At 44.8% G+C, this 25,828-nt stretch overlaps 1 protein-coding gene across 1 annotated transcript in view; it reads left to right on the top strand.

Annotated features, from left to right (window-relative positions):
* Nucleotides 1-25,828, top strand: part of SMAD3 (SMAD family member 3) — a 91,342-nt gene that overhangs the window by 48,886 nt on the left and 16,628 nt on the right. The window contains exons 2-5 of the mRNA XM_064157908.1: nt 15,187-15,380; nt 17,141-17,275; nt 17,954-18,028; nt 20,578-20,628. Coding sequence (XP_064013978.1) covers nt 15,187-15,380; nt 17,141-17,275; nt 17,954-18,028; nt 20,578-20,628 — 455 coding nt within the window. The remainder of the gene's footprint in view (nt 1-15,186; nt 15,381-17,140; nt 17,276-17,953; nt 18,029-20,577; nt 20,629-25,828) is intronic.

The raw sequence follows: 25,828 nt of genomic DNA, 5'->3' as shown, positions 1-25,828 counted from the left end.
CACTGCTGACCCAGGGACCCAGTGGGTGCCTTGTGCTGCTAAAGAGACATAAAAAGAAGGTCGTAATTGAGTGTTAACCTTTCTATGCCTCATCGTGTTGTTTTAGAGAAGCTGGCTGGTGTTCCTGGGTCTCTTGTCTGCATTTTGTCTGCAGTGGTTATTATGGTTTGCTTTTAAAATTTCCTTCAGGCTTTGATTTGGAGCAGGTGGTGGTGGTCTTCATGTTGGCCATGAAAGTGCTGTAGTGCTGCTGTGACCTGTCGAGCAATCGATTAGACTCACTCACATCTTGGTTGTACCACAGAGATGGACAGATTGTACACTTGAATAGTTTTCAAAATGCTTTAGAATTTGAAGAACTGAAAATTGTTTTGTCCTCAATGACAGGCCTTTTAGCAAGGCTTATTGTGACAAGACAAGGGGTGGTGGTTTTGAACTAAAAGAAGGAGATTCAGACTGGAGAGATGGAAGAAATGACTCTGAGGTGCTGAGACTCTAGCCCAAGTTGCCTGGAGACATTGGAGAAGTTCCAACCCTGGAACCATTCCAGGTCAGGTTCTCTGGGGCTCTGAGCAACCTACTCTAGTTGCAGATGTCCCTGCTGGCTGCAGTGGGGTTGGACTAGCTGACCTTTGAAGGTCCCTTCCCACCCAAACCTATCAGTGATTCTGTGATTCTCCTCTCAGGTCACAGCTCAAGGATGCTGATCTGCTGCTGCTGGCCAGGAGGAATCTCTCCTGTGGCTTTAAAGAGATTTCAGTCTTTAGCTAGGATTATTGCTCAGTCACTGGCCTGTAACTCATGAATGCTGCAAGGTAGCAAGGTGATAGGAGGCCTGGGAAAGAGAAGGCTGTGTGGTTACTGGCCTGGGAGCGGTGAGGAGAGCCGTGCACCCAAACAGCATTCCTTGCCCCTTTGGGGAGTGCCAAACCCACACACACCAGTCCAGCCAGACTCCTGTGTGGCTGGAAGTACAGGCAATGGCCAAAGGGGGGCAGAAAGAAAACAAGGAAGAAAAACATCCCTTGTTTCTGGAATTCTGCTGATCGTTTTCCGTAATTTGGCTGATAATGGCTGGCAGCATCCCTGTCACCCTGCTGCAGCTGCCAAAGACACCAGGCGCTCCTTTGCCCTGCGTCACCCTGCCCAGGCAGCCTTTGACAGGGAACGGTGTGAAGTTGGCACGAAAATCAAAAGCAGCTTTAAGGTGTGCTCTGGCTTCTTCAAGTACAAACTAATATTTACCTGTGAGTCTGCTTCCCTCCTTGCTCCCCTTTCTCTGGCAAGCTCTAGATCTGCTTCCAGTTTAAGCATTTCTCCAGTCAGGTTCCCAGGACACCAATGTTAAATACTCTTTTTGAGTTTGGAGAAAAGGAAGGGGGGAGATGACAACAGGAAAGCTACTTGAAGTAGCTCTTTGTTGCTTAAATGTGAGTTTTGATGCAGTTGATATTTTCAGCTGTTCGTGATGGACACCTCATGGAAAACTTTTGGAAAACATCTCATTTGGGAACAGCTCTGTCTCCTGTGGTGGTTGAAGGGCAACCTGTTTGTGTGGTGGGGTTTTTTTTTTCTGAACTGTTCTTTAATCACTTCTTGCCTCCCAGTTTTTATTACTTACTGACATTTACATGAAAATGAAGCATTTGTTTATGTTGATTTCGGCGGCTTGCTTTTTCCTGCTCCTTTTTATGCCACACCAGCTGGATTTCCCTGCAAGCAGGAGTAATGATCAAACCTTTACAGGAAAGGTACATGTGCATGCAGATGCTGGAGATCCTGTTTGGATGATAAGAACGACTTAGCGTGCTACTGAGCCGTGCTTTGTCGAGCTGTTATTCATGCTGCCCTGCTGCTCTCCCACACATCCTGCATTAGTCAGAGTGAAGCATTGAAATTCTACGTCCTTGCTCTCAGCCATATCACCAGCACAGAGCTGAGGCAGTTTGGGAAAGAGTAAAGGGAGGAGGGACAATGTCTGTGATTGTTAGTGCTGCTTTCCTTATCACAGAAATCACAGAATTGTTTCAGTTGGAAAAGACCTCCATGATCATGGAGTCCAACCATCAACCTAACACCACCATGGACATTAAACCACGTCCCTAGTGCCATGCCCACGTTTCATCACCTCTGAGGACAGTGACTCCACCACCTCTCTGGGCAGCCTGTTCAAATGCCTGACCACTCTCTCAGGAAAGAAATTTTTCTTAATACCCAGCCTAAACCTCCCCTGGCACAATTTCAGGCCATTTCCTTTTATCCTATCACCTGATACTAGGAAGAAGAGACCAACCCCTACCTTGCTCCAGCCTCCTTCCAGGGAGTTGTAGAGAGCAATGAGGTCTTCCCTTAGCCTCCTTTTCTCCAAACTAAACAATCCCAGTTCACTCAGCTGCTCCAGTTCCTTCACTAACTTCTAACCTTCAAGTAGGTAACAGTGAGTGCTGCAGGTTGTGGTGGCAAAATGGTGCACCCTGATTGAGGCAGAAGCAACATAGAGTCACAAGCTGATTTGGATGGAAGAGACCTTAAACATTATCTAGTTCCAACTCCTGCCATGGGCAGAGACACATAAAAGTCTGAATTTTGGGGAGCAAGGGAATTCCCCATGGGGAAAATACTCTTCCCCCTTTTCTTTCCTCAGTGTTTTTTTAGTGTGTTAAGGATTTTCTTTTTAAAACTTAATCTGTAATTCAGGAAAGCAGAATTTGGCTTACATGAGTAAGATAATTAATTTGGCCAGAGGGGATGGCTGAGGGAATGACTTTCTCTTGCTGCATGTCACGTCTGCTGTGAGTCCTAGCCTCAAAAAAAACCCAACCCTTTGAACTGGCCTATACATTTACTAAAAGAAAGGAAGCTTTCAGGTAGGCTCTACACACAGCTTCCTTTTTGGCTTTTAAAGGGTTTTGGTGAGGGGGAAAAGACAAACAAAAACATTTTAGCCAAAGTGTTTTCTACCTCTTTGCTACAACTAACCCTTTTCTCTCCTTGTATAGGAGCAGCCTCCCAAAACAAAGCCAACAACTAAAATGCCCATAACACCACCTCCTCTCTTCCCTTGCCCTCCTCAGATGTGTTATAAAACCTGATTACGAGACAGAGAGGTTTACAAAGTCCTTCCTCTAAGTAGACAGGAATTCTTGCAGAGTCCTGAGTCTCTGATTTCACTCGTAATTACAGACATAAGAGACTGTAAAATATTAACTTCCGTGGGCTTTTAATGAGGCGTTTCATCTTAAATCTGCAGCGCTCCCCTAAGACATCACACTCCTGGAGGTTTATTTTTTTGAGCTGAATTTCTCCTGCCTTGCTGGTGACTCATAATTAAGGAAGTCAGAGTTGTAAAATTAACACAGCCTTCTTCCACTAGCCTTTTCACCTCTCTGCCAGGGCACACACCTTCTGTTAACTCCTTGTGGAAACAGCAAGGCTTGTTTGGGTAGCAGGCGCAGTTCTTTGTCACCAGGAGCGAGGAGGAAAGTCTGTGCGAAGCGGCCCAGTGATGAAATGCACAGTCGGCACATGGGAAATGATTCATCCAAGAACTGATTCATTAGCAACTTGAAGGATGCCAGAGCAGGTCAGAGGCTGGGAAAGCTCCGTTGGAGAAGAGAGGTGCTTAATTGTTTGGAAGAAGAGGAAAGACCAAAGGCTGAGGAACCCAAATGATAAGCTTTTTATCATAGAATCGCCCAGGTTGGAAGAGATCTTTAACGGTCGCCTGGTCCGACCCCCCCGCTGTGGTGAGCAGGGACATCTGCAACTAGGTTGGGTTGCTCAGAGTGCTGTCGAGCCTCACCTTGAATATCTCCAGGGATGTGCCCTCAACCATCTCTCAACTGTCATTTTAGTAAGCAAGCTGCATTTCCTTTAAAGTTTGTGCTTGTTTGAAGCTAATTGGAATATTTTAATGAGAAAAAATAGATTATAGGCTGTGAAAGAGAAAGAGTGGTGATGTCTGCTTCACTCATAGGTTCACTGAGACATATAAAACCAAGAGCACAAACAGAGATAAGACAGTGTCTCTGTCTGTCGGAGTGTTTGTTTCTCTTCTGCTTGGATCTGTGTAACCCAACTAATCATTCTGCTTCTAACCCCCCTTGTCGATCCTCCAAACTCACCTTGCACGTAAGACAGACTCTGGGATAAGGTTGAGGGGTGGAAAGAAAGTAGAAGGGTGGTTGGGAGCCCCTCCTGGGGACTCTGATTTCTGGGAGGGCTGTTGTATTTCTGTATTACTTTTAACGTGTGTATTTTCTGCATGTAGTTGTAATATATTGTAAATACCTGCTTGTATATTATGCTAGGCTGTGAATATAAAGCTTCATTCCTTAACTCCCAGCTGGCTGAGTCTAGTCTGGGTGATTTCATAAGAGTGGGGAAGCAGGTTAACTCCCAAACCGTCACAAAAGTGATCAGCCTTAATGAAGAGCAGATCCTCAGAGGGAGCAGTCTGAGCACATGTGTAGCTCTGCTGTCAAATGGATCCCAAAGGTCAGCCCTGTGGAGGGGCTCGGAGTGGAGGAGGATGTTGGATGGAAGTGTGAGTGTCTGTGGGACCTGGGCCCCTTGTTTGTGGTGCGCTGTTAATTAGTACTGGTTGTGCAAAGAGTTATGTGAGTGGTTGTTAAAGCAGACTGAAAAAGGCTGTCATGTAGTGCCAGTGGAATTAATGGAAGACTTGAAAGATCTGTGTAACTCAAGGGAAGTATCGATCCACGTCTGACTTGCTTTGGAAAATGGGAGATGGGCAGTCTGGAAAATTTCACCCTGGGTCTTGCTATCCATGCGGAGGAGGTCCAGACACAGATGTCAAATCTTGAAATAGCTGCATTTCAAATTACAGGAAAAGCAGCAACATTTTCACTATATAATAAAGAAAATAACAGCAACGAGCCTCGAGTAGCCTCAGACTCTTCCAAACAAGATAATTGGAGGCTGTCACACAATGTATTTTTAGTTATATCTGCCATAAAGTAAACATCATCTTTGCCCAGGACCACCAAAAATGTTTCCATAAGAAATGTTGGCTTTGTCCCAACTTGATAAAAGGCACAAACATTTGTCTGAGAAGTCAGTTCTGACTCCTGGTATTTATATGAAGTTTCTGTTGAAGGCACTGGCGCTTGTATACATTGTGAAGGAGAGTCCAAGGTCTTAAAGCTGTCATTTTTCAGCACACACTATGATAATCACTTTTGCTTGTGCTAGCAGATGGATATATTTGAGGCAGCAGTTCGTGGTGTGAGACTTCTGTCTAAACATTGTGCAGTACATGAGTTTCTTTTTCACTAATGCAGGAGCAGATTCTTCTCTTGATTCTCTGCACTGGTTTAGTTCAGGCTATATCAACAGCTGAGCTCATTTGCAAAGCTCTCCTACTTCAGTGAAAATATGACTTTTTTTTTCCCTTGCAGTATCAAGAAATGTGTGGACATAGCACTTTTGGGACATGATTTAATGCCCACAGTGGTGTTAGGTTGACAGTTGGACTTTGGATCTTAGAGGTCTTTTCCAATTGAAAGTATTCTATGATTCTAAGGTGCATGTTGAAGCTAGATGTTAAGTGTGAATCAATTTAAGTGCCATGGAAGCTAACAGAGTAACTGATGTTTCCAGCAGCCTGGGTTGTTGTTTGGTTGCTGGCAGGACCGTGTGCTCCAGTTATTCAGTCTTCCTGTAGTACTTTTATTTTGAATTCCCTCTGTGTTGTGGAAGATTATCTTGAATCTCTTTGGCATTTCCATCCCTCTGTTTTCTCCTTATGAAATGTCCAAATACACAGACCCATCAGCATGCCTGGAATCTCCTTGGGGAGAGGAAGCTGCTGGTTCGGTTGGATGAAAGCTTGTTGGGTTTTGGATTTCCCGATCGGGGCTGAAGAGGAAATTCTGGGAAGAAATGAGCAGCTCCTATGATAAATGACTTTTCAAAAAGGCATGCTCCTTCTGAGAGGCTCAGCTTCTTACTCTGTCTGCTTCCTCCACCCCCATTCCCCTTAAGGCTTAAGCACAAATAAATTTAGATGAGTCTGACACAGATTTGGGCAAGGAAACTTTGAAATAAATAAAGGGATCAGGGTTAGGGTTAGAAAAAATGGATTTAAATTTTAGAGGAGTTATAAAAATCATATCCAAAGTCACATTTGCTCCTCAAAATATGGGAAATGGCTTGGATCTGGTACTGTCTTGGTTTAAAGAAGTGGGTGGTTGTTTTTGCCCCCCACCCCGAGGGGAAAAATGTAACCCTCTTGCCAAATTGGAGAGAAATACAGAATTATATTCAAAAATATGTATAGAATACATAAATCCAGAATACAGAATACAGCATATATAAATCCACACTACATACCCAGAAAAAAACCTTTCCCCCTGGTCCATGGCTTAATACTCAGGCCTTAGTGTTCTTTTCTAACCCAAGCCCCCACCCCCTGTCCCTGGCTCCTTACATAAGGCTCAAACAGGCATATGAAAGATTACCCAGGCCTCTCAAGGCTGCAGTGAAGCTCAACGTCCTCCCCCGTGTGCCTGATAAGAGCTCATGCCTTCCCAGGAGGAGAGGAGAGAGAAAAGAGAGTGAGCTAGCTGTACATTTTACTTATAAAGAGATAGCAGGATTATGAGATAGAATAAACAATTTGCCCTTTCCAGTCCATCCCCAGGCCCTTCTGGCCCTCCTGGAGGTCTTCCACTCAGTGGTTTTTAAAGGCACCCAGCTGACACATACCTTCAGAAACACTTCTGGCTTCAGCTTCCACCTCTATCCCTTGTTCTCTAGAGTTTTGTTCATGGTAAGTTGGTAGTAAGCTACCTTATTCTTAGCCAAATCAAGCTTGCCCTAGCTGACAGTGATAGCAAGGAGAGTTAAGGGGATTTTACCTTGCTTTACAGAGCCCTAGAACTATTGAGGTTGAAAGAGACCTTTGAGATCATCAAGTCCAAAAGCTCACCTAGAGTTCCCAATCCCACCACTATCACTACCAAGTCATGTTCCTCAAGCACCATATCCACATGTTTGCCAATAGCTGTGGGCTTCCTGAGGGTTAAGGGGTGCTATCAGAGGTACTTCAACTGCATCACTTCTGCTACAGTTTTTAAAAACAAGTGTGTCTTTGGGTTAGTGCCATGCTGGGGACTTCACTGCTTTCCTTGGCAGCAGGGGAGTGCACCTTGTCTGAGAGCTGCTGTCCACCTGGTGCTGCTGGACAAGCATAGGTGGCAGAAATATCAGGGTGTTGACTAGCAAGTTTAGAGTTGAGTTTGTGATTAAGCCTTATATGAGCGTTAGGATGTGTCTTGTCCTTTCAGAGGCAGGAGGGTGAAGGACATATATGGTTGGGTCTCTGAAGTACCTACCTTCTGTGCTACTGGCTATCAGAAAAGGGAGGAGGTGAAAGAGAATGTTGTGGCATATAATTACAAAATGGCTAAAAATAGAGGAAAGGGGGCTGGGTTTGATAGCTGCTAGCCAAGATTGTGTAGCTGTGGCAGGAGCAGAAGTGGTGTAAATTACAGAGTGGTAAGAAATACAAAGGGAGAAGGAGTTAGGTTGTGATACTACATGACAAAACAAGATCTATCCATAGCTTTAAAGAAATCTAAATTAAACTGAGCTGTTAATTGCATGCCAGCAGGGAGGAGACGTGTACACTGCTCAGAGAAGAGAGCTGTGGAGTGCAGGGCAAGGTGCTTTTAGAGCCTCAACAATGGACAGAGTTTATGGTAAACCAATAAAACGCCCTTGTGTCTGAATCTGAAATTAGACCCTGAAAAATATGGTCTCAAGGCACCTGCTAAAGAGCTTAGCATTACTGGAATCTTAATAAATGACTCATGCTGTCATAATCTGATCCTGACATCAACTCTCCGTGCTGTATTTCTTCAGCTTTCAAGTGGGGGAAGGGGAAGTCTGCAAAGCCTTGGTAAAGACTGAGAGATGTAAATAGGCAGTTAGGAGCCCACACAAGGTATCTGGGTGGTATCTGTATTGTCAGCTACTTTTCAAACCCTGAACAACTGCGACTTGAGTAGAAGAATTAATGCAGCATCGGAAGAAAGGGGAATTGCTCATTACCTTTAAAATCTGTACCTGATACTGTAGGCTGTAGATTGTAGCAGTCTCTGTTGAAGACTTCATGGCCAGCAGATGCATGGAGCTATGTCACCCACTGGCTGTGATCCTGTGCTTGCCTGTAAGTACACATGCAGCGGTTGCCCAAAGGGTCTCATAACCTTTCCACAGGTTCCCAAACTTCCATTGCTCCCTCTTTGTACTTCCTGATCCTCTTTAACTCATTGTGAAGGACAGAAGTCTCTGAAGTCAGCTACCCTCTGCAAATGTGAAGGAGATGTGGTTTTGTTTTTTCAGTGGGAAGAAAAAGTAGTCCAAGAGTGACCAGCACAAAAGAGTGGTGCTTGTTGATAGTTGAGGGGATGATGAGCTCCTTATCCCTACTGTTGGCTCTGACACCAACTCTTGTTTTACTTTGGGAGATTCATTTAACTTCATTGCTTTAGGGTAAAATCTTACCCTCTACATAGGAGTAAAACCTTCCCTTCCTTGGAGGTGTTCAAGGCCAGATTGAATGGGACTTTGAGCACCCTGGTCTGGTAGAAGATGTCCCTGCCTATGGCAGGGCAGTTGGAACTGGATGATCCTTATAGTCTCTTCCAACTCAAGCCATTCTGTGATTGTAGGATAGAGGTGTGTTGCAATGAGGTGTTTTAGTTCTTTCAATATCCTGTGAATTTCAGTGCTAAGTAGAAGTATTAATGACCTGATTCCTCTCTGTCAGAGTGATAATGTGTGTCACAAACCTCAGTTTGATGCAGTTTCTTCTATTTCTACAACTTGAATGACGGCACTGTTCAAACTGCACCAGAGATTGGAAAATCTACTGATGCTGAACAGATTGAGGGGAAAGAGATGGCAAGGGATCAGCTTTTTGAGTTACAATTGTGCTGCATGGGTTGGGTTTTTTTTGATTCAGTGTTGTTCATTTGGCCAATATTCAGGGAAAGCTGTGATTTTATCCAGCCTCTCAGTGAAGTCCTGTGCCTATTGCAATGCTCTGCACACAAAAGCCAGATTCAGCTACAGGAACAAATCCTTACTTTCCTGGAGTAGACCAGATGTTGGGCCAGTAAGCAATTATTTACCATGTTTTGTGCTGAAGAGAAAAGCCTGTGACCATACTTCTTGGTCCATTTTAGAGCATCCAGGTTACTTGTCATGGGTTTAAAAAGCAGCTTCTGCTCCTGGTTTTTAATAAGAACTCCTTAGAAATGTGTAACTTTAACTCTTGATTGGTTTTCTTTTTTCCTTACTCCTTTTTGCACATGCTGGCGTTACTGGGTACTTGAGCTTTCAGTATTTTGCTGTCTTGGAAGATTAATGACAGGGCTATCAAACTCATAGGTTTTGCAAACAAGAGTGTATGTGTATGAATGGATCGTCTGTCAGAGTAAATTTGAACCCTGACAACCTCCTCTCTAACATCTTGTATCCCTTTGCTTGATTTGCATTGCTGCATTCCATTGATTTCAGCTTTACTTTAAGGGGTGCAAGGAAGTTTCATTACCCATCCGGAGGAGAGAAGCTGTATGGAGGTGTTGAATAGAAGGTTGGGCTGGATGATCTTAGAGGTCATTTCTGACCTTCATGATTCACTGAAAATTCTCTGAGGAAAATGAGAAATAACAAATACATAGAATCATAGAATCAACCAGGTTGGAAGAGACCTCCAAGATCATCCAGGCCAACCTAGCATCCAGCCCTAGCCAGTCAACTAGACCATGGCACTAAGTGCCTCATCCAGTCTTCTCTTGAACACCTCCAGGGACAGTGACTCCACCACCTCCCTGGGCAGCCCATTCCAATGCCAATCACTCTCTCTGCCAACAACTTCCTCCTAACATCCAGCCTAGACCTCCCCCACCACAACTTGAGACTGTGTCCCCTTGTTCTGTTGCTGGTTGCCTGGCAGAAGAGCCCAACCCCACCTGGCTACAATGTCCCTTCAGGTAGTTGTAGACAGCAAAGAGGTCACCCCTGAGCCTCCTCTTCTGCAGGCTGCACACCCCCAGCTCCCTCAGCCTCTCCTCATAGGGCTTGGAGTTTGACTTTTTTTTTTTTTTTTCTGATTAAAGATCTCAACAAATTAAACCAGAATATAGGGAACAAAACCAAAATACACATGGAAAGCAACCAAACAACAAAAAACTCAACCCCAAAACAACAACCAAAAACCCCAGCCAGGTCTGGAAATCAAATTCCTGTTCTGCAATGTCATGTTCTCTTATTTACTCCTTTTTCAGGCAGAGGTTTGGTTTAAAAAAAAACAAACCCAAAGTTTCCAGTGATTCTGATATTCTTTGACCTTCCCTTCTCTGCTTTTTCTATTAAGAGTCACTCTTGTCCTTTGGTCTTTGAGCAACAGCTGTCTGTAAAGCTTGGAGTAGGCATTTCGGGTGTTAAACTTTCCTTGTAACAACATACAAGGATGGATCAATCCTCAAGGTGTTGAGCCTGAGGGGTTTTTTTGTTTCTTATGGGCACTGCAGTCGTGTCCTGACAGTACCTTGTGCTGTTGTGAAAGCAACTAAATTACCTGAATGCATTCCTGAGGTCTTGGTCTCCATTTCTTCATTTAAAAGTTAATCTCTGGTTATAACTGCACTAGGTGTGTTATAACTCTCTATTGCCGGACTCTTGCTCATGGTTGCACCCCTCAAGCCTTTGTCTAACTTATCTTTGAGCGTATTTACTAAGCACCGAGTCTTCTGAGCTGTAGGATATGGGTGCACAGTCATTGCCTTCGTTGCTAACCCCCACAGCACAGGCAATGAGGCTGTGAGGCATCAGGCTGCTCTCCTGCCCCAGCACTGCCACCTAAGGCTCTGCTAGGTGTTGTTCATATGGGGAAGTATTGGTCTCTGCTGTTCTTCTCAAGAGCCTGATCCTTCACTGCTGGGGCTATTGGAAGGTGTCCCTGCCCGTGATGAGGGAGGGATTGGAACTAGATGATCTTTTAGGTCTCTTCCAACCCAAACCATTCTGTGATTGACATCACCGAACTGCTGTCTTCCTTTCTGCTGCTTCTCTTGTCATATGAGGACTTTGTTTTTCTGAGTCATTGTTGAATTTATTTCTTTGTTCTAGAGCCCTGCTAGCTGCACTCAGCTCAGAGATCTTGCTGCCTTCTGGCTTTGTTTTCCCTTTATTTTGCAGGCTTTTGTAGCCCACATGCTCTCAGACTCGCAGGCAATGATAACTACACCTCATCAGATTACCCTTAGTCAAACAGGCTTCTGGATCACAATATTTTCATATCTTGCAAGTTCAGGACATGTGCTACTTACAGAAGATGAACCAAAAAACAGCTTCTGGCACTGAGTCTGTATCACCTGCTTGCTCTAAACATTGGCACTGTGAAAAAAAAGAACTCTTCACAACTTTTGCTCTTTAATTTCACCACATAATGTAGAGACACTTGGAAGACACAGTGTCCTGCCAAAACAGTGCTGCTTTTGGAGAGAACTTCTGGGGACTCTCCTTCTCTGGAGTGATTCCAAACCCACCTGGACATAGTGATCCTGGGCAGCCTGCTGTGGGTGACCCTGCTTAAGCAGGGGGGTTGGACTGAATGATCTCCAGAGGTCCCTTCCAACCCCACCATGTTGGGATTCTGGGATTTAGCAGAGCACAGTGTTTGCTCACCTAATCTTCTATCCCATCTCAGCCACAGCAGTTTATTACTTTGGAGAAAATAACTCCTTGAGAGTTGTGGCAGGAAAGCAGAAGGAAACTAAACTGCCCTATTCCTTAGCCACGTTCTTCCCAAGAACATGCAGACAATGTTGCTTTGTCTCAAGTCCCTGAGCAGAGATCTTGGGAAGAGATTTCACAATCACAGAAATGTAATTAGCCCCCAGAGCTTTGGGGAAATGTCATTTCTTCTACCTTATCTCCATATTGAGGGGAGAGGGGAGAAAGAGAGGTTGTTATGTTTGAAAATAAACATATGGCTCTGTCACTCTAAAAAAGGCCTTTTTTAGATGAGGTTGTAGAGAAGTCAATCTACTCTGCCTTAGTGTTTGTGGCTTGAGCAGTGGTAGACAGCAAGACCAACACATTTTCCACTGTATGTAGTCCCCACTAACAAACCTGTAGCCGTGATACCAGTGATTGAGAGAGCTGTGGTAGGCTTTTAGCCTGGTTGTGGTTTAGATAACCACTGAACCTGTCCAGGGTTTGGGAACTGCTCAGGCAGCAGTGACTTGATGTCTTTCTCCACTGTTTTCTGCAAAAGCTTTGTTGGTGGAAGGGCTCCTCCACTACCCCAGGTGGTGAGGGCCATGGATCCAGAGCAGATCAGGCATGAGGATGGTAATGATTTTAAGTCTTCATTACTTATACCAAGGATCCTGGGGTGATGGGAAGCAGTGCATGTTACCTTCCAGCTGACTGGGAGGTTTGTTGTAGGTGTAAAGAGTTTCTTCTCTCCTGGGAAATGTAGAGACATAAAATCCTTGCACATAATCCAAACATCATATGTGCTTTGGCTTAGTCAGCCCACCTCAGTGGCTAACCTCATCCCAAGGTTGTCTCTGCTGCTCTGATGTTCACTTTATGGTGACTGGGGACAGTAAGAACATTTACCACAGTTGTATTTCTTGTGGGATACTTGGAATCCTCTCTGTGAGTCTTCTTTTTTATCTCCTTTACTCTCACTTTGATGCAAGATATCCTTCCAAGCAGGCAAAGGTGTTTGAAAGGGAAACAGAAAATCAAATGTCTTGTTCCTTGTTTCAGCCTAGTCTAGAATAGTTAAATTTTGTGAACATTTTCCCACTTTTGGTATTACTATTTATTCATTTTCCCAAACTGACCTAAGCCAAGCCTTGACCTCATTGAAATCAATATCAAGATTCCTACCTTCCACAGAAGATCAGTTCTAGTGTTGGCACCCTCCTTGGGCTTCTTCCACCTGGAAAGCCTAACTTTTGCTTTCCCACCCTCAGAAGGAGCTTGACATAAGAACAGACTTGGAAAACATACCAGGCACACAGCTGGTTGGTCGTAGCACTGCATCACAGAGCAGCTTGAGAAGGCCTGACCCGTAAATACCAAACACAATATGAAGAAATACATACTAGAAATAATAACTGTGGGCACCGTGCATCTCCCAGGACTCTGGTGGACTTGCAGGCTTTAGATGCTTTGGAAACCTGTACCATCAAGTCCCTCAGTGGTGGCATGGCCTCCATGTGTGCCTCATACCCAAACAGGCACATGCCATGTTTCCTGCTGCCCTAAATCAAGTGCTTGCAATGGTTGTGTTTTGCCTTCCTCCTTGTTATATCAGTGTTTACAGGAGGGGTGTGTGTGTGTGTGTGCTGCCAAGCTGTGCCAGAGAAGCTTTTGGGAAAACTCTTTTAGGGCAGCCAAGAGGAGCACACAACCACTGTTGGAATAATTGTTTGTGTGCTTTGGTTTGGGTTTGTTGTGTTTTGCTACATTTGCTGCCAACACAAAGAACCAAGGGAAATAATTCTGAGTAAAATTTCAATTTTCTGCTCTCTCTCCCCTCCTCCCCCTCCCCTTTTTCTTTTTTTCCTTTCCTGGACAAATTAAAAAATAGAAATCTTTCATTTCCCTGAGCCCCTGAAGTGTTTCATTTCAGTCATTAGGAAAAAGAAAGGAAATGAAGGGTTAGACTTCAAAGCAAGTGCCTGGAGGCAGTTCCCATTTAGTGGCTCAGGGAGCTGAGCCCTCATTCAGGGTAGAGGAGACCCTGCTCCAGCTCTTTCCTCTGCTGGAGAAAACCCCAATGTGCTTGTCTTGCTTCCCAGGAAGGTTTGCTGGGAACAGGGTCTTCTGGAGTTGAGCATAGGTGAAAAGTGGGTTAGAGGAGACACAGGCTAGATGCAGAAACAGAAGTAAGCAATGCTGAGAGTTATTTTTCCTTTCAAGCTGGAAAAGGAAACTTGAAACCTTCCTTATTTGTAGTATTTGTGAAAAGGTCTTCATAGGAATTTGAGATGGTTTTATCACAATGGGAATTTGTAGGCTTAGAATTGTTTTGGTTGGAAGAGACCTTTAAGATCATCAGTTCTGACCTTCAACTGAAGATCACCACAGCCTGAAGTGCCATGTCTACATATATGGCATGTCCCTCTGTATTTCAGAAGTCTAATTTTATTAGCAGATGTTTTAAATCCTTTTACATGGACAGCATAAATTGCTGAGGGCTGTGCAAATGGTCTATTGGTTTGGGATGCAAAAATGCCTCAGAAGAGCCACTAAATGGATGGATTTTCACTTGCTGTAATTCTTGTCCCTGTCTCCAAATTAACCTCTTTTCAGAAAGTTAATAAATCCAGAGCAAACAGAGATTTCACAGTATTCAGAGATAACTCGTGGCCTGAAGACTGTGAGTGAAGTCATAGAATCACAGAATTCTTTCAGTTGGAAAAGACCTTTAAGATCATCAGCTCCAAGCCATTAATGCAATGCTGCCAAGTCACCACTAAACCAGTCACTAAGAACCACACCTACATGTCTTTTAAATCACTCCAGGAATGGTGACTCCACCACTTCTCTGGGTAGCCTGCTCCAGGGATTGGCAACCCTTTCCATGAAGAATTTGCTCCTTATGCCCAACCTAAACCTTCCCTGGTGCAACTCGTCCTATCACTTGTTACTTAGGAGAAGAGACCAACTCTCTCCTGGCCCCAGCTGCCTTTCAGGAGTTGCAGAGAGCCAGAAGGTCTCCCCTCAGCCTTCTTTTCTGCAGAGTAAACAACCCCAGTTCCCTCAGCCACCCCTCACAAGACCTCTTCTCCAGACCCTTCACCAGTTTTATGCCTTTCTCCAGACCCGCTCCAGCACCTCAGTGTCATTCTTAGAGTGAGAAGCATGGAGGCATTTTGTTTGGAAAGGTTTGAATCATCAAGTCCAGTGCCTCCTTGCAGCACCATCTCAGCAGGCTTTGGTGACTGGCACCTCCTGGGTTTGTGTCAAGATGCTGTGTTGGCCATGCAGCCTGTGCTTTGAGCTTCTCTCTGAAGTCTGCAGTTTTCACATGGGGTTCTCCTGTGTAGCATTTGATGGGTGGTGATCAGTAGCATACATGTGTTAATGCCAGTCTAAATTGCTCTCATCTTGATCTTCTGACTGCAGATCATTAGATGGCCGACTCCAAGTGTCCCACCGGAAGGGTCTTCCCCATGTGATCTACTGCCGGCTGTGGCGGTGGCCAGACCTTCATAGCCACCATGAGCTGCGTGCCATGGAGATGTGCGAGTATGCCTTCAACATGAAGAAGGATGAAGTCTGTGTGAATCCTTATCATTACCAAAGAGTGGAGACCCCAGGTACTGCTGCCTCTGGCTCTGGATGCTCAGCTTCTCTCGGTGCCAGTCACAGGACCACAGGATATTAGGGGTTGGAAGGAATCCAAAGAGATCCTTGAGTCCAGCCCCCCTGCTGGAGCAGGACCATACCGTCTAGCTCAGGGCACAGAGGAACACATCCAGACAGGCCTTGAAAGTCTTCAGAGAAGGAGACTCCACAACCTCTCTGGGGAGCCTGTTCCTTTACCTTTACAGTAAAGAAGTTGCCCTTTGTGTTGAAGTGGAACATCCTGTGCTGCAGTTTATATCCATTGCTCCTTGTCCTATCACAGGGAGCAGAGCCTGTCCCTCCCCTCCTGACCCCCAGCCCTCAGATATTTATAAACATTTAATAAATCCCCTCTCAGTCTTCTCTTCCAGGCTAAAAAGCCCCAGGTCACTCAGCCTCTCCTCATAAGGCAGTGTTTCAGTCCCCTCATCATCCTTGTAGCCCTCTGTTGGACTGTCTCCAGCAGATCCTTGTCCCTCCTAAACTAGGGAGACCAAAACTGAACACAGTACACATGATGTGGTCTCACCAGGGCAGAGTAGAGGGGGAGGAGAACCTCCCTCGATCTGCTGGACAGACAGTCAAAAGAATTTGTAAGTGCATTTCAAAACTGAACACAGCAACTGGAGTAGGGGTTTAAAACCAAAGGGCATCTATTATTGATGATAATTTCTTACTGTATGCAGTAGAATAATTTATGAATCTGCACTCAGGGGGAAAATATAATTTCAAATCAGTGAAAAATACAAGATGAGCAGGTTGCATTGTTGCCAGGTTTCTAATGTGGCATGGTGTGCATGTAAACAACTCACACATGCAGCAGACACAAGGATGAACCATGAGAGTGTTCAGTGCCTCCCTAGTAGTTGGTATTAAGGATAAACTCACTGTTAAGTTGAAGTAGGTTAAAGAATAGCTCCCAACACAACTGAACTTCCTCTTCTGAAGCCTCCTCCTGCCTCTGGAGAAGCTTTTCATCTGGAGCTGCAGATGCTTCTGCAGCGTGTCAGTGCAAATCTGCAGAACCAGTCTGGATGTGTATGCTAATCCTACCTTGCTGCTTCGTTTTGTGGGAAATATATTCCTTTTGAATTAATGTGGTAGAACTTCTCTGAAATGATTTTTCAAGAAGACCTGTTTTATTGCCTTAGAAGGGGCAGCCAGACTAGGTGTGTTCAGCTAGGCATGTATCCTGTCCCTAGCTGAGATACGTTAAGGACAACCTCTTTAACTGCTGATCTTTTTTTTTCATGGAATCATATGGTTGGAAAGGACCTCTGAAGGTCAGCTAGTTCCATGCCCCTGTACTCAGCAGGGGCATTCTTAACTAGAGCAGGTTGGTCAGAACCCCAAACAGCCTGATCTTGAATGTCTTCAGGGATGAGACTTCTACCACCTCCCTGAGCAACCCGTTCCAGTGTTTCACCAACCGTATAGTAAAGAACTTCTTCCCAGTGTCCAGTCAAAATCTGCCTTGCTCTGATTTAAAACTATTGCCTCTTGCCCTATTTCCACATGCCCCTGGAAACTGTCCCTCCACAGCTTTTCTTTAGCCCCCCCTGGAGAAGCAATCATCAGATTGTGTCCCTTAATTAGTGACTTTGGCATTGCATGTACTTAAGGGTGTTCCTCCAAACTGGTTCCTCTTCATTTTCCAGAGTTTCAATCATTTTAGTTTAAAGCTGCTTAACACTGCTGCTGTGTCTCTTTTTGTTCCTTCCCATTTGTGCAGTGTTACCTCCAGTGCTGGTGCCTCGGCACACAGAGATCCCAGCTGAGTTCCCACCATTAGATGATTACAGCCATTCTATTCCAGAGAACACTAACTTCCCAGCAGGTATCGAGCCACAGAGCAACTACATTCCAGGTACTGTACAGCTTCCATTCTGGGAGTGGAGGGAGCAGGGTCATACTGCACAGTGGGTCATGTCTACGTATATGCCAGGCTGGATGACTGGAATGTCTTTCCATTATTACTGTGAGGCTAAGGAGTGGGAACCTATGCAAAAATAGATGAAAGCTGTAAATGTAGACACACCACAGTGCTGTTTATAGTTTGGGTTTGTTTTCTTTGAACTCACCTCTTCCCTTTCAACATTCAGTTTATTGTGGATTCTAAAGCTGAACGTTCCCTTAAGTTTAGGTTTGAATGACATTCAGCTGTTTTACTTCGAGTAAAACCCTGGAAATTTCTGGTGGAATTGAGCTCTTCTATTTATGTATCTCTTTTACAAGCAATTTACACCATATTTGCATGGACAAGCTATGCAGCTGCACACCAGGAGAGGGAAAATATGTGGACAGAAAACTCTCTACATGGCTTAAAGTTTCATGGGATTGAAAATCCGGATTTTTTTGTTCCCCCCTCCTCTGTTATTCACAAACACACTGTGCCCATTATCCTGGCTGTGCCAGCTCCTCCTCTCAGCAGCTTGAGGAGGAAAAGTAATAAATAGGAAATGTAGCTCCTTGTGAATAAAGAAGTAAATGTTTCTGGTGTCTAAAATTCCACTGCAATGACAGTGTGATCGTTTTATGCCTCTAGAGACACCTCCTCCAGGCTATTTAAGTGAGGATGGAGAGACTAGTGACCACCAGATGAACCCCAGCATGGATGCAGGTAAGTCATCTCTTACCATGTGCTGCAGCTTTCTAGGTCATCGCAGAGACTCCTTTAAAGTTTTGCTTTGAGGCACCGGAGATCAAATGGTGGTTTGAGGTATTTTATCCCTGTAGGAGTGCAAACATAGACTGCCATCTCAGACAAAGCACAGACCTGTGTGTTTTATTGCTGCTGGTGAAAGGTACAGCATGTTCCTGTTCTCCTCAATATCCACCATTAGACACTACTAAGTAGGAGCCTGAAACAACAGGGACACATCTAAGGGTGATTGTGTGGTATTTGTGTCCATGCATTTGTAGGCACATGAAAATTTGGCATGTAGCAGGCACCATTCTAGAGAATTTCTTCTCATCACTTGGTTGCTTACTGCACATGCTAAAATGTTCAGTTTAAATGTATCTTTGGGAGAGATGTGTGTTGAAATGGGATTATCATTTATCCCAAAGAAAGTTAAAAGTCTGGGTTCTCTCTCACTGCCAAGAGAACCAGCAGCCAGACACAGAGTGAGCAGCTTTAGTGCTGATGCTGACCTTTATCAACATGGAAATTAAACATGTAGGTTTCATCTTTCAGGGACTGTTTAAGGCATCTTGTTGATCTGAGTGCTGTAGGAACCACTGATTCAGGCTCTCAGTACGTAAAACTTGTGCTTGAAAAGCGAAAGCACATGCTTGATTAGAAAGCCTGATGCTTTACAAGAGGGATATGCAAATACATGGCACTTACATTAAAGATAGACACACAGAAGCTAATTAGTGCAGATACTGCACACAAATATCCTGGTTTCTCTGTCTGTCTGCAGCCGTAGCACATCTGTGGGATTCTAAAAGGGAGGGAGGAGAGATTTGGAGTCTCTCACTGCAGTGCTACAGATGGAGAGAGGCAGTGTGGGTTGGTTTGTCTACATCAAACACAAGCCTATTGACACAATCCATTTTAGTGCATACAATTATTGGTCATGTGGTTGACATGGGGAATGTATGTATGGCTTGTTGGGGAGTCAACTGGAATAGGAGCGGCCTGGAAGGTGCTATAAATACCCAATTTAAGTGCCAATGCTGTATCACTTCCTTCAGATGTCATGGAGTTCCCTCTTTAGAGAAAAACAAATCCTAAAGAGAGCAGCCAAACTCAGGCTGAGAAGGAAAAGCAAAAATGGGCTGCATTCATGTGGCATCCAGGGACTGTGGAAATTGTTCTGGACATCCATGTGCAGATATTTGAAACAGATGCACAGAATTTGTGGACCAAAATGAAAGGATATGGGATAAAATTCTGACAGTTTTTTGGTCACATCAGCACTGGTCAGGCCACACCTTGAGTACTGTGTCCAGTTCTGGGCTCCTCAATTCAAGAGAGATGTTGAGGTGCTGGAATGTGTCCAGAGAAGGGTGATGAAGCTGGTGAGAGGCCTGGAACACAAACTCTATGAGGAGAGGCTGAGGGAGCTGGGGGTGTTTAGCCTGGAGAAGAGGAGGCTCAGGGGGGACCTCATTGCTGTCTACAACTACCTGAAGGGAGGTAATAGTCAGGTGGGGTTCGGTCTCTTCTCCCAGGCAACCAGCAACAGAACAAGGGGACACAGTCTCAAGTTGTGGTGGGGGAGGTCTAGGCTGGATGTTAGGAGGAAGTTGTTGGCAGAGAGAGTGATTGGCATTGGAATGGGCTGCCCAGGGAGATGGTGGAGTCGCCGTCCCTGGAGGTGTTCAAGAAAAGCCTGGCTGAGGCACTTAGTGCCATGGTCTGGTTGATTGGCCAGGGCTGGGTGCTAGGTTGGACTGGATGATCTTGGAGGTCTTTTGCAGTCTGGTTGCTTCTATGGTTCTATGGTAGATTGATTCAGTACTTTGCCATCCCCAACCCAATAAGATTTGTTGATGTAAAATGGTGTGGGTTTGACTGTTAAGAATGTGATTTGTGCCAAGCAATGGAACATCAAGCTCTTAAATGTCTACCTGACTGGGTTTTATAAAATGCATTGCTTGGAAGAGAGCTCTAAAGGTCATCTAGTCCAACCCTGCTGCAGTCTCAGGGACATCCCCAACTAGATCAGATTCCTCAGAGCCCCGTCAAGCCTCATCTTGAATGTCTCCAGAGGTGGGGGCCCTGGGCATTTTGTTTCAGACTTCCACCATCCTCATAGTAAAGAATTTCTTACTAACATCCAACCTAAATCAACCCTGCTCTAGTTTAATAGAACTTGACAGGAGTCAGGTTTGACTGAAACTGTCATGGTGATACCTGGAGTTTTGTTAACTGCAAGTGAAAGTCAAACAACTGAATGCTCTGTGTTGAGAATTAATGGGTTAAGCTTAAGTGAATGTATTATGAGGATGCTTAGATGTAGCAAGTTGATCAAAGTACTAACATTTGGAAGCTCATGTAAAGAGTCATCAACATCAGAGAAAGTTTCTGGTGTCACAAAATGAGATTGAAGTGAGAAGTGGGTTATCCCCTCAACAAGCCTGGGCAGCACTGAGGATTCTGTGGAAGTGTTTTCATTTGTGCAGATGCCATACTAACAATTACCATGTCTTGATTTTCAGGTTCTCCAAACTTATCACCAAACCCAATGTCTCCAGCACACAATAATCTGGGTAAGCACATGATCTTGAGAACTGTGTGTAATTAAAGTCTGAATAGTGACATTTTAATGATGATGTTGTTTTCTTGAGATTATGAGCACTGATTGTGTTCCTTTCTGCTGATCCTCTTACTGTGATAACAGAGGTAGAGAGTAATCCGGTATGGAACAAAGACATTTGAACTTACATGAATTAAAGAACTATGAACTGACATCAGAGAGTTAAATAAAAACCTGAGAAGTGTTGTCAGGTGAAGAGCAGAAGGAATGAGTGAAGGTCTGCAGCAAAAAGACCTTTTAGATGATATGAGTTTGCAAGGACTCTGTCCATTTTGCTGCTGCTTTTGTGTCCTTAGATTTTTAAAGGATGCCGGTCGAGGTTAATTTTTGCCTCCCGAACAGTAAATGTGATGCTTACTGATCTGTTCTGCAGCCTACCATACCACCTTATGATTTGTCCTATTTATTGACTTGCTGTTAACACCCATTACAGAGCAAAAGCTGTTACCCAAATGTTGTGGGCAGAGGTCTGAGGTTCAGAGCAATGGATTTGCCTGCACTGCTTTATGAGCTCAGGCAATCTGCTTGATGAGAGGGGTAGCAAATGCATTCCATCCTTAAACACCGCTCAGGAGCAAAGACAGCTCCAGCACAGCAAGCATACAGTCATGCAGGACAGAGAGACGTGGCCTTGAGGAAGGGTTGGGTGGCAGTGACTGGGGACTCCTACCAAAACCACAGGTGCTGGAATGGTGTCAGATCACATGGGAGGTCTACCTGATGGAACTTCCTAGAATGCATGGGGACTGCAGCCCTGTGTGCCTTAAACCACTGGAATAACCAGTGGTCCAAGTATGAAACTGAGTATGAAATGGGCAAAGAGGAGGAAATCAGTTGGTTGGTGTGCAGTTGGAGAGTCCAAATAAACAGAGAGAGGGCAGGAACGCTGGAGTATTGAGAGGTATAGATGTCATAGACAACTTGACTTGAACACCAGAGGTGTTTGAGCATAAGACCATGCACAAACAAGCCTGGAGGTGTGTTGTCAGCTGATTTTCTTCAAGCAAGCTCAAGTTTGCTATCTTAAAATCATAGACTCACTCAGGGTGGAAAAGACCTCTTAAGATCAAGTCCAACCTAATGCTGCCACAACCACTGAACCATGTCCTGAGGTGCCACATCTGCATGTTTTTTGAACACCTCTAGGATGGTCACTCCACCCTAGGCTACACATTCTTGAGTTTCTTCCCACCTAACTCCATCCTGGACATCCCTAAGTGATCACTAGATGACTGCTGTCACTGACTGACTTCATAAGCTGCAGACAGTAAATAGGAGACAAGCTGGAGAAGAAAGAATAGCAGTTGTGAACCCCTTTCCCTTTGAGATAAAGCACCCTGACCTACTGCCAGAGGTTTTGTGGCTATCTCTGAACCCCTGTTAGCTTCTCACATGGCTCTGCCCTTTATTTTTACCATAAGAGATCTGATCTCCATTAGGTCAAGCTCTTACCCTATTCAAAATTGCTCTCAATGGTCTGTCATAAAAAGCACTCACAGCTCTGGCTGGCTGCAGGATCTACTCTCAAAACGTTCATTAAGCCAGCAGACAGAGGCCACTTGAGATTCCTCGTGAATAACCATAGCCATAAAGTTTACATATGCTTTTAATCCTGGCACAGGACACTTTTGACACTGCTCCAAAATTTGTCAGTCATTGGCTGACTCCTGGATATCTTGGGGCTGTTGAAGAGGGGATCTCTTTTCTCTCCTTTAAAGCATGAAGTTTATTGCCATGGTGCCACTAAATTCTTATTTACTTCAACAGTTGAAGCCCAATAAGGGAGAACCCTTCCATCCTTTTTTGTCATTCTGTGATTCTCTGACTTATTTCCTTCTTTCTTTTGAGAGGTCCCTTCCCACCCTTTTCCATAATTTTGTGATTCTGTGACTTATTTCTCTTCCTCTCTTTCTCCTCTCTCCCAACTGATAGAGAATTTCTAGCAATTATTTTGTAACCTGAAAACAAAAAGCCAATTAGATGTAACAAAACCCAGGCTGGTAAGTTGACTGTGGGCCCAGTGCATATCCTCTCTAACAGGGACGCTGAGTTTTCAGCATGCACTGCTCAGCTGATGGGCCTGACAGATATATAATGTGCTGTCTGGTGACAAAATCTGAGTAGGAGCAGGTGAAGCTGGTTAACCATGAGGAATCTCTTTGTAATTTAAGGAGAAGGCATCAGAAAAGCATTTCAGCTTAGTGACATTAAAAGAGAACTTTTAAGTTTTGCAAACCAAATATTTTCTTGCTCTTAGGCAGGAGCTGCCACAAATGAAGAACTTTTCATCTCCTCAAAAAAATGGTGTTGTGAAGTTTTGCATGTGAGGAAGCTGCAGGATAATACATGGCTGAGTAGCTCTTAAAACTGTCCAAGGACAAAATTGTCATCATCTGTACCTTGAGGATGGTGTATCTAAAGTAAAGAACTCCTTATAGCAGTGTAGGTATCAGGCAGACCTTCAGCCTGATGGCCTCTGCAGCAAGGGGTTGCACAGGCTGGGAGAGCAGAACTTCTCAGCTTTGCAGGTTCCAGGCAGCTGGACAGACGTTAGCTGGGAGATGGTGGCCTGCAGTGCTCCTAATTTTGCTGTGCTATATAATTCAGTGGCTCAGCAGAATGCTCCAGTGTCTAGGGCTGTACTTTGATCTGCTGAAGTTTAATCAGGCTTTGGCTGTGTGTTTGTTAAGAAACTTGAATAGAAGTTTGAAAGCTACAACAGTGTGGAATGAGGAAAATGAACCAGCAAGCTCTTAGCAGCAGAGCTCAGTGGGCTTTGGCAGTTCTGCCATTAAGAAAATAATGTCACATTATTGGTGTCCATTTATTTGATCAGAACTACCTTATGCTTTTCAGACAGCTTACTCTGTGCAAGCTGAACTTTGGGCTTAAATCCCATGGCCATGTTCCAGAGAATTACAAAGGCAATAAACTAAGCATGAGGCAAAACAGCTAGGATGATAGAAGCCAGGTTTGTTTGAGGTGCAGTAAAGCTGTGTAGGCTGTAATATGGGGTGGAAGGAACTTGGGGAGGCTCATGTTTCCATTCACAGACACAAAAGTGTTGCAAGGTAATGTATTGACATGGGTTTTATCTCCTTCCTACTTGTGTATTTGATTTGGTAGCATTCTAGTTTTGATCCAGGCTTTCTGTTGTGAGATTTTCATAGTATCACAGAATCATAAGGGTTGGGAGAGATCAAGTCCAAACTCCCTGCTGACACAGGTTTCAGTTGTCAAGCTAAGTTTTAAGTGGAAGTTGCAGATACAGATGGAATCACAGAATGATCTGGTTTGGAAGGGACCTGCAAAGGTTATTTAGTCCAACCCCCATGAGGGGTAATGGCTTCAGAGTGGAAGAAGCTGTACTGAGATCAGGCATTAGGAAGAAAATTTTCCCCATGAAGTTGGTGAGGCACTGGAACAGGTTGCTCACAGAAGTTGTGGAAGCTCCAAACCTGCAAGTGTTCAAAGCTAAGTTGGATATGGCCTTGAGCAATATGGTCTAATATGAGGTATCCCTGCACAGGATAGGGGGTTGGAACTAGATGATCGTTAAGGTACCTTCCAGCCTTCAAACCATTCTGTGACTCTGTATTCAGTCATCTCTTTGGTATTACTGAAAGACAAACTGGAGAAAATACAGAACAAAACTAGAATGAGAGGAGAGTTGCCAGCATGATGTGGCCATTGGGAATGAAGTCAGGCAGTTTGTGCTGGCCAAGGGCCAGGCCTGAGGTTGCATGTGCATTGTTTTTTTGGAGCAAGGCAGTCCCTTAGAGCACAGGAAATCTATTGTCAGTGCTTGCACCACAAAAGACTTGACGCAAAAGCTGTAAGCACAGACCCTACCCTCGCATCACAGCATCATAGAAACAGTAATGCTGGAAAAGATCTCCAAGATCATGGAGTCCAACCATTAACCCAGACTGCCAGGTCACCACTAAAACATGTCCCTCAGCACCACTGCTAGATGTTATTTGAACACTTCCAGTGACAGTGGCTGCACCACTGCCCTGGGCAGCCTGTTCCAAGTCTTAACCACTCTTTCAGTGAAGAAATTGTTCCTAATGTCCGAACTAAACCTCCGGTGGCACAACTTGAGGCTGTTTCCTCTCATCCTGTTGCTTGTTATTGTTTAAGAATATGGTTTAAGGGTGAACTTTGTAGAGTAGGGATAACAATTGGTCTTGATGATCCTGAGGGTCTTTTCCAACCACAATGTTTCTGTGATTCTATGATTGTTACTAGGGATTAGAAACCAACCCACACCCTGGCTCCAGCCTCCTTTCAGGGAGTTGTAGAGAACCAGAAAAGGTCTCCCCTCAGCCTCCTTTTCTCCAGGCTGAACAATCCCGGTTCCTTCAGCTGCTCCTCTTCAGCCTGTTCTCCAGACCCTTCACCATTTTTACTGCATTTTTCAGATGTGCTCCAGCCCCTCAATGTCCTTCTTGGAGTGAGGAGCCCAAAACTGAGCCCGGTTCTGTCAGTAACATCAGGGTCTGCGATTCTGCTTTGCAGTGCTGCTTACCAGAGCAGCCCTCTCAAAGTCCCAAAGGGAAGGCAGTGTGCACACATTTATCTTCTTATGTCTGAGGAGGGAGTTAGAATGCATGTGGCCACAACTTCCACGGGTGGGTAATGTGTCAGTAACTTGTGCCCAGGTGGCCAAGAGAGCCAATGGCATCCTGGCCTGCATCAGGAACAGTGTGGCCAGCAGGACAAGGGAGGTTATTCTTCCCCTGTACTCAGCACTGGTCAGGCCACACCTTGAGTACTGTGTCCAGTTCTGGGCTCCTCAATTCAAGAGAGATGTTGAGGTGCTGGAAGGTGTCCAGAGAAGGGCGACGAAGCTGGTGAAAGGCCTGGAACACAAACCCTATGAGGAGAGGCTGAGGGAGCTGGGGGTGTGCAGCCTGCAGAAGAGGAGGCTCATGGGTGACCTCATTGCTGTCTACAACTACCTGAAGGGACATTGTAGCCAGGTGGGGAGTGGCCTCTTCTCCCAGGCCACCACCAATAGAACAAGGGGACACAGTCTCGAGTTGTGCCGGGGGAAGTATAGGCTGGATGTTAGGAGGAAGTTGTTGGCAGAGAGAGTGATTGGCATTGGAATGGGCTGCCCAGGGAGGTGGTGGAGTTTCTGTCCCTGG

This window comes from Pogoniulus pusillus, chromosome 17, assembly GCF_015220805.1.
Source record: "Pogoniulus pusillus isolate bPogPus1 chromosome 17, bPogPus1.pri, whole genome shotgun sequence".
NCBI classification, from domain to species: domain Eukaryota; kingdom Metazoa; phylum Chordata; class Aves; order Piciformes; family Lybiidae; genus Pogoniulus; species Pogoniulus pusillus.
Note: the sequence above shows the minus strand (reverse complement) of the source record. Positions and strands in the feature narration are given on the sequence as shown.